The sequence below is a fragment of the Equus quagga genome, chromosome 7 (assembly GCF_021613505.1).
Source record: "Equus quagga isolate Etosha38 chromosome 7, UCLA_HA_Equagga_1.0, whole genome shotgun sequence".
NCBI classification, from domain to species: Eukaryota; Metazoa; Chordata; class Mammalia; order Perissodactyla; family Equidae; genus Equus; species Equus quagga.
This window is the reverse complement of record NC_060273.1, coordinates 17,762,498-17,776,330: the sequence shown is the minus strand read 5'-3', so window position 1 is coordinate 17,776,330 and position 13,833 is coordinate 17,762,498. Positions and strand designations below refer to the sequence as shown.

The following is a 13,833-nucleotide window of genomic DNA, read 5'->3' as shown; positions in this document are numbered from 1 at the left end:
AACTCACCTGAAATAATAACATCTCAATTAGATAAACTGCATTTTTGTTTCTGGGCCATATTTCACTTGTAGGAAAAAATGCAAATTACACCAAAACAAATACTGATTAACAGGGATTTATTTAAAAGCAAACAAACTCCCTGAAGCCTCGGGCTTAGTGCAGCTGTACTTTAGTCTCCAGCACATGTTTTCTGTCTGTGCTGAGGATTGATCTTGAGAATGGGGAACCTCAGCCCTGTGTGATCCTGAGTCATGTAAGGGAACAACGTCATTTACTGAAGAACGTTTTAAGGCTGTTTCTTAACTTTGGACAAGTTACTTCACTTCTCTTGAGCCTGATTTTTTTCATCTGTAAATAATAATAATAATGATGATACTTATAGCATAGGGAATTTTCTAGGTATTAAATTTTTTAGTTTTTTTATTCTATTGAGGTCATAGTTTATAACATTGTGAAATTTCAGTTGTATATTACTTTTTGTCAGTCACCATATATGTATGCTCCTTTACCCCTTATGCCCATCCCCCAACCCCCAACCCCCTTCTCCTCTGGTAACCACTAATCTGTTCTCTTTGTCCGTATATTTGTTTATCTTCCACATATGAGTGAAATCATACTGTGTTTGTCTTTCTCTGTCTTGCTTGTTTTGCTTAACATAATAGCCCTCAAGTTCCATCCATGTTGTTGTGAATAGGACAGTTTTGTCTTTTTTTAGGGCTGAGTAGTATTCCATTGTGTGTGTGTGTGTGTGTGTGTGTGTGTGTGTGTATGTGTATGTATATACTACATCTTCTTTATCCATTCATCAGTTGATAGGCATTTGGGTTGCTTCCGTGTCTTGGCTATTGTGAATAGTGCTACAGTGAACATAGGGGTGCATAAATCTCTTTGAATTGTTGATTTCAAGTTCTTTTGATAAATACCCAGTGGTGGAGTAGCTGGGTCGTATGGTATTTCTATTTTTAATTTTTTGAGAAACCTCCATACTGTTTTCCATAGTGGCTGCACGAGTTTGCGCTCCCACCAGCAGTGTATGAGAGTTCCCTTTTCTCCACATCCTCTCCAACATTTACTGTTTGTTGTCTTGGTTATTATAGTCATTCTGCCAGACGTTTAGTTTTGATTTGCGTTTCCCTGATGATTAGCGATGTTGAACATCTTCTCATGTGCCTGTTGGCCATCTGTATATCTTCTTTGGAAAAATGTCTGTTCATATCCTCTGCCCATTTTTTGATCAGGTTGTTTGTTTTTTTACTGTTGAGATGTATGAGTCTTTTATATATTTTGGAGATTAACCCCTTGTCTGATATATGATTTGGAAATATTTTCTCCCAGTTGGTGGGTTGTCTTTTTGTTTTGTTCCTGGTTTCTTTTGCCTTGCAGGAACTCTTTAGTCTGATGAAGTCCCATTTGTTTATTTTTTCGTTCGTTTCCCTTGCGTGAGTAGACATGGTACTTGAAAAGATCCTTCTAAGACTGATATCAAAGAGTGTACTGCCTATATTTTCTTCTAGGAGTTTTATGATTTCATGTCTTACCTTCACGTCTTTTTTATCCATTTTGAATTGATTTTTGTGCACAGTGTAAGATAATGGTCTACTTTCATTCTTTTGCATGTGGCTGTCTAGTTTTCCCAACACCATTTATTGAAGAGACTTTCCTTTCTCCATTGTATGTTCCCAGCTCCTTTGTTGACGATTAGCTGTCCATAGATGTGTGGTTTTATTTCTGGGCTTTCAGTTCTGTTCCATTGATCTGTGTGTCTGTTTTCGTACCAGTCCTATGCTGTTTTGATTACTATAGTTTTGTAGTACGTGTTGAAGTCAGGGATTGTGATGCCACCACCTTTGTTCTTTTTTCTCAGGATCGCTTTAGCTCTTCAGGGTCTTTTGTTGCCCCATATGAATTTTAGAATTCTTTGTTGTGTTTCCATGAAGAATGTCATTGGGATTCTGATTGGGATTGCATTGAATCTGTAGATTGCTTTAGGTAGTGTGGACATTTTAACTATGTTTCTTCTTCCAATCCACGTGCATGTAACATCTTTCTATTTCTTTATGTCATCATTGATTTCTTTCAGTAATGTCTTATAGTTTTCATTGTATAGGTCTTTCACCTCCTTGGATAAATTTATTCCTAGATATTTTATTCTTTTTGTTGCGATTGTAAATGTCTAAGGATTAATTTTATAGGAAATAACACCTATAAATAATTAGTGTAGTGCCTGATACATTACAAGCACTCAAATATTAACTGTTATTATTATTGTTACTCTTTGTGTCAAGTGTCATATTTGCTAGATACGGGGAAATAATATTGAATAAGACATCCCTGATTACTGTCTGGTGTTGGAGACAGATATGAGATTTTATGTTCTGGTGATATGAATAAGATACAGTGTAATAAGTGATACAGTACAGTTGTGACAAGAGAGCCTCCCATAAGTTTTCATGCTTTTGGAATTGAAACTTCAGAGCTTTTCCAGTGTGGCCATATTCATTCTCAGTCTTGGCTTCACACTAGATATAGAATCATAAAAAAAAAATCACACTCGGAAAAAAGTTAGCAATGATTAGGCCCTACCAGAGACTAACCAAATCAGCATCTCTAGGCTCCTGCCACGATAGGGTTTTTACTTTTTAAAATTTCTGCAGGTGATTCTACTATGCAGCCAGCGTTGAGAGCCAGTGCTTTAGATATTGTCCCCTTTTCTTTCTCTTTGGCATTTTCCAGGATTATATAATACTGCAGGGTAATTCTTTTTCTTTTTTCCTTGACTTTTTAAACTTACATAGTAGCAGCTGTGTAGAGTTTTAGAGTTTATAAAATGTTTTTATGATCTCATTAAGGCCTTATAGTAATCCTTTTAAAAAAATATTGTCATCCCCCCTTTGTAGAAAAGATAGCCAAGGCTCAGAGAAGATACATGTTAAGTAAAAGGTGATGAAAAGAAGACTTGACCTCAAGTCTTTAGAATCTACTCTTTTGGTTTCTATCGCATTTCTAACAGAAACTTCCAACCACCGTTCAAATACTTGGAGGTCTTCTCTTGCTGGCTATATTTTCTACCTGTACAGCTTTATGATCTGTTGGGAAATCTTTGCTCATTCTTCATCTGGCTGAACCACTCGTGGTATGTTCGTTTTTATATTTCTCCCTTTTGTCCTGGCCCTAATGCTCTTGACCATACTTCTACGCTTAGTTATAATTTCTTGAAATATAGTAAGCATTTCTCAACTCTTTTATTATAGCTTTTTCTTTATATTATACACACACACACACATATGCATCCTTTCTTGATCTTTATTTCAGCAATGAGTCTCTGCGACCAAGTCTTTGTTTAATAATATCTAAAGCTAATCTTATAACTGTGCAAATATCCCTCGCTATCCAAATTAATTTAGTTCCTGAGTTTGGATCGTGTCTCTTGGATACAAGGCACATCTGTACTTGAGTTACCCTGTGTTAGGCCCTTCTGTCTGTAAGGATCAAGGAGCTCTGTACCAGAAATAACTCACTTTTCTGTGTGGCCGAACATGAACACATGAACAGGCTGTTCATGGCATTCTCTGCTATTCTCATTGAGTTGTTTTTCCATCCTGGACGGAAGCTCCTTTCCCTTTGCCTCCTCCCTTTTCTGTCTCTCTCTTCTCCCACCACGGTCCCAGCTCCATCCTGCTGAGGAAGGAGAGTGAGGGGGTGCATTTAGGGCATGGGAGTGGAGGACGTTCCACTCATAGGGAAAGTGTGTGAGAAAGTCTGGAGGCCTTAGAGTCTCTTTCAAGGGCTGGTTGTTGCCACAGCTGGCTAATACTGAGGGCCTCTCAGCCTAATTTTTGCTGTTATGTGGGAAGACCTCTCCACCAGAGGTGAAGATGAGGAGGAAAGAATGGATGAAGGGCACAGAGAGCCCTGTTGGGGCATGCCTGCTTTCTGTACCCTGGTGTGAAATACCATGGTATGGACACTTTCTTTTTCACTGTGTTTCATAATCATATCTGTTTTTATAGTGTTCATCCATTTGTACCAATTTCATCCCCTGTGTTTTAGTTAACTATTCTGTTATCAGCTTAGTAGGTGTCCAGAAAGTCAGATTCAAAAGATGAAACTTTTCTCAAGGCAAGTGCTTATCATTCTCTTCTTTCCAGTGCTCCAGAAACCAGGTTTCACTTTTAGATACCATCTGTGAACCCTGCTGGTCACATTTCATCTTTCTCTTAAAATGCCACGGCTGTTGTCCTCCCAAGTTCTTCTGTTTCTTACCCAGAATCACTGGAAGTAAATTCTCCGTTTCTTCTGGCGTAGAATCAAGGAGCGTGGGTGATGATTGGGTTTGATGAGTCTTGGCAAGTTACTTTTTCCCCAAAAGAGTAACCCAGCTCTTGATCAGTCATGTTAGACCCATATTGCCATGACCATTCCCCATGGGAGGAAGTCACCCACGGCCCTTGCTTTGTCTTCTTCCTGGGATCAGATAAAGGGTGGCTTGAACCAGGTGTACTGTCGTTTCCCTGGAGCCCAGGATTGTGCTGCTTCTTTACTAGGGCTCTGTGAAAAGAAAGACCCTTATGTCTAATTTCATAGCTCCAGGTGTATAGACTTCATTCTATTTTCTGGGCCATGTTTCCAACTCTTTTGTTTTTTTTTCCTGTAAGGGGATGAAAAGTCCTTTTTGGAGCTCTAGTCCTTAAGGTTTTATTTGAAGGGTAAAGAGAAATTTTATGAAATTTGAAAGCCCTACAAATACATATATATTTTTTAAGATTTTATTTTTCCTTTTTCTCCCCAAAGCCCCGCAGTACATAGTTGTATATTTTTAGTTGTGGATCCTTCTAGTTGTGGCATGTGGGATGCCGCCTCAGCATTGCCTGACAAGCGGTGCCATGTCCACGCCCAGGACTCGAACCGGCAAAACGCTGGGCTGCCGAAGCAGAGCGCGGGGCTGGCCCCGTGCAAATATATTTTGACTTTTACTTTCTTGTTTAGTAACTGGATGTTAAAGATCATCGCAGCTGAGGGGAAAATTGGAGTGATGGTCAAATTTATTTATAGTAGGATGTATAGGATTTAAGCCAATAGACTTAGTTTAATATTTTTCCAAACAAACATCATGCCCAAATTCTAAAATTCTATAAAATAGACACAAATATGAATATAAACTTTAAGAAGTTTATATTCTATTTTTCATAGAAGTGACAAATTTAAATAATTTCTCAGTTGTTAGTAATGCTTCTGTTTACAGCTGACATATTCCAGTGATATACAACTTTTTTTAAAACTGCAAAAATACAGAAGGATTAATTTTAGGATATCAAATAAACCAAGGTTTAATTATGAAAAAAATCATAAAGACAAATCATAGCAGTGCAGACGTGGGCCCCCCAAGAATCACTTCACTTGCTGGACTCTAGGGGAAGAGCTTGGGTGAAGATTTGGGGTGCCAGGCAAAGTCTCATCGATGGCCCAGCTCCATTGTTCGTTCTGTAAACCTGGAATCACAGGTCCAGTGAGGCACCCGAGACAACCAGTGCTTGGGACAGAGCCAGGGCTCAAACCCAGGGTTCTCGACTCCCACTATTTTTCTTGCTTCCGTAACACATACTAAGTATGGTTATTAGATTTTTCCATGTTCTGTTTTGTCTGGGGAAGAAGTAAAATAAACAGTGCTTTGAGTTGCTGCAGTGAGAAGTCACCGTTGTGAAGGGAGAAAAAGAGGCAGAAAGAGGAGCCTTTGAGTACGTTCAGGGAGGTTTTCTGTAAGATTTCTTTTAGTTTGTGATGTAGTGATTTAGAGTGGAGTTGACCCAGAGCAGCTTTTGCCCCAGTTCCAGAGGGTTGTGGAAGTCCTGTGGCCTGTTTGGTCATGCCCAACAAAAATCCTGTTGAGCAGCCCCAGCACGGAGCCTTGTGCATGCTGATTGGTGGACAAATGCTGGATGAGTTGAAGTGATAATGGCAGGAAGCACAAACATTTATGATATGCAGTCCTGATAAAGAATTGAATATTGTGTCCTCCTTGAAATTTGACAGACAATGTGTATAAAATGTCTGCTTTGACGCACAGTGAAGAGTTTGATTTCAGCTAATTTGTTTCTTAGGATGCATAAGCTGAGAACTTTTTTCTCCCATCAGGTATGGGTGCTCTGATTTAACTTTCCAGCTCGGATCTCTCCTGAGCACCAGACTTAACCTCACTTGTCACCAGTTACCTGTTTCTCTTCCATCCTGAGTCAGCAACATGATCGGCAGTACTGCTAGTGCTAAGTTTTTTATTGATCCATTTTTCTTTACTAGGAAATCTCCTCTTTCTTCTGTAGCTCACATTCTTCCACTGTCCATACCAGTGGCTCTGGTTTCTATTCTCCTAATTGAGAACAGAAGCCCACAGGCCAAACCATTTCAAGATGGAGTAAGATGTCAAGTATATAAAAGGCTATAGGAAGATTGAGGAAGGTGAAAACAAAGAAAGAAATTGGATTTGGTGATTCAAGTGGCATCTGACTTGTGGGAGAAGTTTTATAGTATAGTGAAGACTTTCCCCCACATCTTTCTTCCACTTGTGTACCTGTTTTGGAGATGGCATCTGAGTGGTATCCTTCGAGTCGCTTGAAACCTTGTTTGTTGTAAGGGCCCTGCTCTCTCTTGCTCACTTTATTCAGTTAGTAAGTTTTGCCAGTGACACCTCCATATTTTTTCTCGTTTGTGTCCCTTTGATTTTTCCTCCCTAAATTTGAATCTTTGTAAATCAGCTTTATGTTATCATTCACATCTAATTGACCATTGAGTTATGATGGTTCTTCTTCATAATTGAATTGCAAATCTGTCCCTTCTTTTCATCTCTGTTATCATTATCTGAATTGGAAAGTACAGTGGACAGTTTTTAGTTGTTTGGCCTACTTGATCATTTTTCAACTTTTGACACTATTGATCTCTCTCTCTCATTTGTAACTCTCCTCTTGACTCTTGAGACTCTGTTCTCCTGATTTCTTGCCACATCTTCAGTGGCTTTTTCTTGGTCTCCTTTGAGGGCCCCCTAAATATAGGTGTCCTCTAGATTCTGTCCTCTGGCTTGATTTCTCCTGAATATGTCTGGGCAGTCTCAGCCATACTCATGATTTCAACTACCACCATCTGCTGACTCCCAAACCTTTGTCCTTAGCCAGACTGTTCCACTGAGTCCTAGATCTGTATTTTTCACTTGTTTATCAGATACTTCACTTGGAGGTTCCACATAACTTTAAATACAGTGGATTCAAACAGAAACTCATCATCCTCTTTCCCAGCCTTCTTCCTTTTTTGTTTTGCCTTGATGAAGGGTACCACCAGTTGCCTGTCATCCAGATAAGACGCCTGGGTGGTGTTAATTCCTCCTTCTTCATTCTCCACTTGCATTAGGTCACAAATCCTGTTGATTCTTCTGCCTCAATTCCTAAATCTCTGTCAAAGCTCTCTTCATATTGTGGTCATCACAGCCTTAGGTTAGACCCTCATTATTTCTTGCCTCATCATTTTATCTCCTAACTGCTCTCCCTTTGTGTAGTTGTCTCTCCTTTTTTCTCCCTACTTCCAAATTTAATACTCATAGCTAAAATTTGAGTGCTTATATCTCATCTACATGTGAAATGTTTTGCATGCATTCTCACTTAGCCATCACACTAAATCATTATTAGCCTTTTTACTTTGAGGAGAGTAGGTCCAAGCCTCACAAATAGTAGGTGGTGGGACAGAGATTTGACCCCGGGCTGTATGCTCCTGAGCACAAGATCTTAACCAGTTCACTTTTAGCCTTTCACTGGCTGCCCCTCTTTCCATGCTGTGGTCTTTGGAAGCAAGTCACTATCACAGCCCACATGCAAGGTGGGGGTTAAGGTCCACCTCCTGGAAGGGGGATTATTGACATAAATTATTTGGAATTCTTCTCTAAGGAAGATTTGTCTCTTCTTCCCACTTGTTTATTCATTCAATCATTTATGTTTGTGTAGACTTGTTTATTTTATACTTTAGTTTATAATTCAAAATACTATGTTACTTATTTAACCAATTCTCCTTTTTAAAATATTTCTTATTACGAAGTTTTTGCTATTATAAAGCCAGATGGGTGAATATCTTCTTAGAATTCTTGACATGCTGTTTTGATGGTTTTCTTTAGATATATTCCTAAAAGTAGAATTGTTGGGTAGGTACATTTAAAAGTTTTTGGGGGGCCAGTCCAGTGGCGCAGCAGTTAAGTTCGCGTGTTCTGCTTCGGCAGCCTGGGGTTCGCCCGTTTGGATCCTGGGTGCGGACCTATGCACTGCTGGCAAGCCATGCTGTGGGAGGCGTCCCACCTATGAAGTAGAGGAAGATGGGCACAAATGTTAGCTCAGGGCCAGTCTTCCTCAGCAAAAAGAAGCGTATTGGCAGCAGATGTTAGCTCAGGGCTAATTTTCCTCAAAAAAAGTAAAAAAAAAAAAAGGTTTTGGTACATGTTTCTGGGGGTGGGGTTTTTACATTGTTTTCTTTCTGGGAAGTACTCTCTAACACCCTTGAGATCTTACATCCCTCTTTGGCCATTATGAATAGTTTATCTTTAAAGCTGGGAATTCACAACTGTTCATGCTGATTTATTTGCCTGTATAGAGTATTGTGTCAAAGAATGCATTGCAATATCGGGGAAATTCCCAGCATGACGCCCAGGAGTTTCTGCTGTGGCTTTTGGACCGAGTTCACGAAGACCTCAATCATGCTGTGAAGCAGAGTGGCCAGCCTCCTTTGAAGGTGAGGATGTGCATCCCGCTGGGGCAGTCAGGGAGTGGCTGTTTGGTGAATGGAATAAGGAGAGTGTACATTCTTCTCCCAGGGCTCCACTGAGGAGTTGTTGCAGTTGGCATTAGTTAATATAGTGAAATTGACTAAACTTTGGGTGAGTATAAAATTCGTGGATACTTAGAGGATTTTCCCATGTTTACTACTATTGGCAGTGTGAGCTACAAGAGACACTGTCTCCAGGGAACTTCCAATCTAGTGAGAGTGGATACATTTGCCTATATGACTAGCTTTAGATAAATTTAAGTAATTCCATTTCACTAAACTGTCTTTAAAACACAAATTTGCTTTCTAAGTCCAATGAGACATGTAGCCTAGAGATCACTGGAATGAATACACGATCAAAAAGGAAACACATAGATAACTCTGCTGTTATGATTGTATTTGAGTGTAGGAACCGATCCCTTGAAAATCCTTACTGAGAAACAGTGATTCATTCTCAGTTTTTATGCCTGTAGCCTTAATATGGGTAAAATGATTTATGTAATGGTAATAATTAAAGAGTTGCCTTCTTTTTGCAACTTTTAAAGTTTTTATAATTCTGCTCTGTACCTCAAATTTTAAATTTCTAGTTTTGGTAAGTTGTTAAATTATTCTGATTCAAGGTCCTTTTGTGCCTGAACATTCTGTCCTATCATATGACTATATGCTTGTTGCTGACCCTCCCACTAGCTTGAGATGTTCTCAGGGTCAGGCACTGTGTCTTATTTATCTTTGTATCCTAATGCCCTTTACAGTGCTGCTGCACATGGTGGCAGATGCTCAGTAACTCATTGTTAGGTGGAGGGATATGGGAAAGTTAAGTAAAATATGAAGTAGACATTAGATACCAAAATAAGCAGCTAATAAGTGCTGGAGAATTTAGACATGGGGGGAATTGGTCCTTTCGAAGTGGTTGGGATTATTTCCTGGGAGAGGTTGGAGGGGGACTTTGAGAGTTGGAGGGAGATTGGAGCATCCTTGGGAAGGAGAAGTGTATGACTGCCTGGATGGGGTGGAGAGGCAGGGGTAAGCATGGGCTATGGGAGTGCCTGTGAGGAGATGAGTCCATGGGACCCACATCCTGGCAGCTGGGTTCTGGTTCCTTTAAGCCTTTCACTGACACATCTGGACCTGACACATAGCTTATAAAGGAAGTCAACGACATTTGTGACTTTTTCAGGTTCATCTTCAGTGACTAATTGGTACTTCTAGTCTGTGAAATTATACTTTTTTTCTTTAAGCCACCATCAGAGACTGATATGATGCCTGAGGGACCATCCTTTCCTGTCTGTAGCACTTTTGTACAGGAACTTTTTCAAGCCCAGTACAGGTATGAGCAAATTAAATTTTCCCTTATGTTGTGTCCTTATGTAGTTCTAGGTGATCTTACTGTGAGTGTGTTACATTTTTGTTTTTGAAGATCTTCTTTGACATGTCCTCATTGTCAGAAGCAGAGCAACACTTTTGACCCTTTCCTCTGCATTTCTTTGCCAATTCCTCTACCCCACACAAGGTAAGAACAGATTTAATAAAATTAAGACTGTATATTCCTATGTGTTCATTTTCCTCTGTAGGCTCCTCTTAGATCTTCTTACTTATTTAGACAAGTAGTGGGATTAGTGATAAATTGAATACAGGCATTTTTAAAACCTTACAGAAATTTATGAATGCCTGTCTGAGTTTGCAGGGTGAGCAGGTTCATGGGACAAGCAAGTCTGTTCAGGTGGTTGTCCATCGACAGTGTGGGGGACAAGGGGAAAGGTTGTCTAGTGCCTTCTGGATTCTCTAGAGACCTTACATTGCACTTCTAATTAATTGCTTTATTTGAACTGTTTCTCACAATTTCTAGGAGTTATGCTGTTTTAAAGAAAATATAAAGCACAGAACCAAGTATTATGTTATATTTTTGTTTTATGAAAATTGCCGTTTCTGAAGATCTCTCGATTATTGTTTGATACTTCTACTTCAGGCCAACTGAAGTTTTTCCATTTGGCTTCCAAATAAAAGATGTGGGTTAGCTTCAGTTTTGTGTTGATTTCAGATCAGGTTTCTTTTGCTTCTATATTTTTGTTGAAGTAAGCGACTAATGAGAAGATCTGACTTTGATCTGTACAGGCCTCTCTATGTCACCGTAGTGTACCAAGGGAAGTGTTCTCACTGCATGAGGATTGGTGTGGCCGTGCCTCTGTCTGGGACTGTCGCTAGACTTCGGGAAGCAGTGTCCGTGGAAACAAAGATCCCCACTGATCAGGTAAGAAGCCTGCTAAAACGAAGTATGCATCAGCCGCAAAAGTGTCACTTTCTGTTCTCCTAAGATTTTTTAACACTTTTCTGCCAAATATGGTTAGATATAAATGTAAAACCAATTGTTTTTGTGTTGAGGGAAAAAAAAATCAAGACCCAAAGGAGAAAAATGTACACAACTTTTCATGCTTTGTTTAATTGTTTATATATTTTTAAAGGGAAAAGCTGTGAGTTTACAGCAAGACTTTCGTTTAGCTTTTTAGTAAAGTATAATTACTTAACCTTTTTTAAATCATTTTTATGGATGCTTATCGCTGGGATAGAGGGAGGAGCATCCTTGTGGTATTTGAGGGTCAGAGAGGCTTAGAAAACTCGGCTGGTGGCTCTTGAAAAGCCCTTCCCATTATGGTGATCAGAGTGGGCCTCCTCTTGCTAGTACAGTGCGTAATAGATGCTCACTTCAGTTTGTTTTCTGATTAAAGCTGCCTCAGTCTCTTACCTGGTTTAGATAAGAGAAAGGAAAGTTGTGTGCTACCCCTGCTTTGTGGGTAAACTTTTGATAAGTAATTATGTTTAAATTGACCCAAAATTCTTTGGCCTATTTGTGACTTGACGTATTTTTGCATACTTTTTTTATTCAATTCACTATTATGATTTTATTTGGAAAAACATTCCTATTTAGGATTTACTAAAGAAAGATGATTCAGTGGCTGAATAGCTTTTCCCCAGATAGCTTCTGGATGCCTCTCTGTAATCACTTGGATAATAAAGGTGTTTTGTACTTTGGCCTCATGCGACCTCATCTGGGAGGTTACCACAGTAAAACAAATACAGCCAGCACTGTTGCCCTGATGTGTAGCAAGTATCTCATATTTTCATACGCCAAGTACTGGCACATTGATAAAATGTTCATATTCTTCCTGACTCTGAAGAGCTCGCTGATGCTTATTCTTTCCTTCAGGATGAGGAGAACAAGAAAGAGAGAGGGAGAGAGGTGTGTGTCTAAGGCAAATCTGGTGGTATCTTTAAAGCTCCCAGGGTTATCTGGCTCTTTTTGCATGTGGTTTAATTCAGTGATATAAGTACAAGTTTGTTTCTGTTTTTGACCTCAACTTGCTGGGGAAAGTGAGTTACACGTGATGTTCACCTGCAGAAAAACAACGTGGTCATTAAAATCATTGACGGAAAATGTTCCAGGAATATTTATCTTGGACTATTTGTGGACTATGCCCCCAGCTCCTTTCACCTCATAGACTCGTAGTGTGTTTGTGTTAGTAGAGGGGACCTCAGGGGTCCAGTCCAATCCTCTCATTTGAAAGGGGTCCAGAGAAACCATGTGACTTACTCTAGGTCACAGGGCTGGTTGGTGGCAGGCCGGGACTGGAACCTCCTCGTGCCCAGTCCAGTGCTTTTTCACTAACAATGCTGCTGAGCACGCAGTGAAGGCTCTAAATATCTCCATTGTTTTTTCCCCATCTTTTGTTTTTCTGTTTCATTGTAAAATACTCAACCGTTTCAGAAACGTAACTTAGAAAGTGAAAGTATCTCGTACTAAGTATCTTAGAACTAGGGGTTACTAACTTTAATACTATGTGGTATATTCATTCCTGTTTTTTTCTTGTGCATATACTACATTTATTATTGTGCATTATCTTGTGCATATACTAAATTTCTAAAAATGGCATTATTTACACACATTGTCGTTTACCTCGCTTCTTACTCACTTAGGAGCTCTTTCCATATTAGTGCAGATATATGTAGCTCATTCTTTGTAATAGCTTTATAATTCCGGTAGGGCTGTAATATATGTAACTAGTTCCTATTGTTGGACATTTGAATTGATATCATCTTTTTTTTCTATACAAATATCCATGGTTCTTTGACATTTTTCAACCTGAAAAAAAGAAAATGTAATGATGTAGGAGAAAATTTCAGAGTCAGATGCAGTCTCTCTCCTCGCTGTGAGACTGAAGAGTTGTGTACCCTTAGGCAAGTCACTCCCTCTCTCCTTAGTTTCTTCCCCCTGTGAAACAAGGCGTTAAATTTTATAGTCCCCTGGGTCTCTTCCTCACCAAAACTTAGAGGAACTCTGGATTTCCTGCCGTAGTATTCTGAAACCAGAGTATGTTGTTATACAATTATAGAGAATATTGTGCTTCTAAGATTCTCTCATCGAAGGCAAGTAATGTGGGTTCTAGGAGATGCTTCAGAGCCCTCTCAGATCACTGCGAGTCCTGACGGTCTGGAGAAGTTCATATCAGAATTGGGAGATCAATTCGTATTGCCTTTCTGGTTATCCAACTATTTACATTTTTCCCATTTTTAGATTGTGTTAACAGAAATGTACTATGATGGGTTCCATCGTTCCTTTTGTGACACAGATGACCTGGAAACAGTCCATGAAAGCGACTGCATTTTTGCCTTTGAGACTCCAGAAATATTTAGGCCTGAAGGAATTCTCAGTCAAAGAGGTAAATGAGCATCTGTTTCCAGAATTCCACCTGGGTTTGCAGATTTAACAAAAGTCTACCCTTTTAGATGTCTATTATATGATGGTATAATTTTTTTTAATTGTAATAAAATACCTATAATGCTTTTTTTTTTAAATGATCGTATAAATTTTATGCTAACACATTTCCCTGGAAGAAGGCACTGTTTTAGGCAAAGTTATTTCCTTAATTTCTAAGCTTTCCTGTCCGAAGTTGGGGCAGCCCCTTTCTGAAGCTCAAGAATATGTCCTCCTTTAAGTGGCCTTATGTGGCACCTTATGACAGCACTCAGGAAGGTATAGTATGCTGTAG

The 13,833-nt window shown here is 39.3% G+C and overlaps 1 protein-coding gene across 1 annotated transcript in view; it reads left to right on the top strand.

Annotated features, from left to right (window-relative positions):
• USP31 (ubiquitin specific peptidase 31) overlaps positions 1 to 13,833 on the top strand; it is a 69,664-nt gene that overhangs the window by 26,092 nt on the left and 29,739 nt on the right. Inside the window, exons 3-7 of the mRNA XM_046666444.1 lie at positions 8,621 to 8,758; positions 10,030 to 10,118; positions 10,209 to 10,301; positions 10,904 to 11,039; positions 13,359 to 13,503. Of these exons, the coding sequence (XP_046522400.1) occupies positions 8,621 to 8,758; positions 10,030 to 10,118; positions 10,209 to 10,301; positions 10,904 to 11,039; positions 13,359 to 13,503 (601 nt within the window). The remainder of the gene's footprint in view (positions 1 to 8,620; positions 8,759 to 10,029; positions 10,119 to 10,208; positions 10,302 to 10,903; positions 11,040 to 13,358; positions 13,504 to 13,833) is intronic.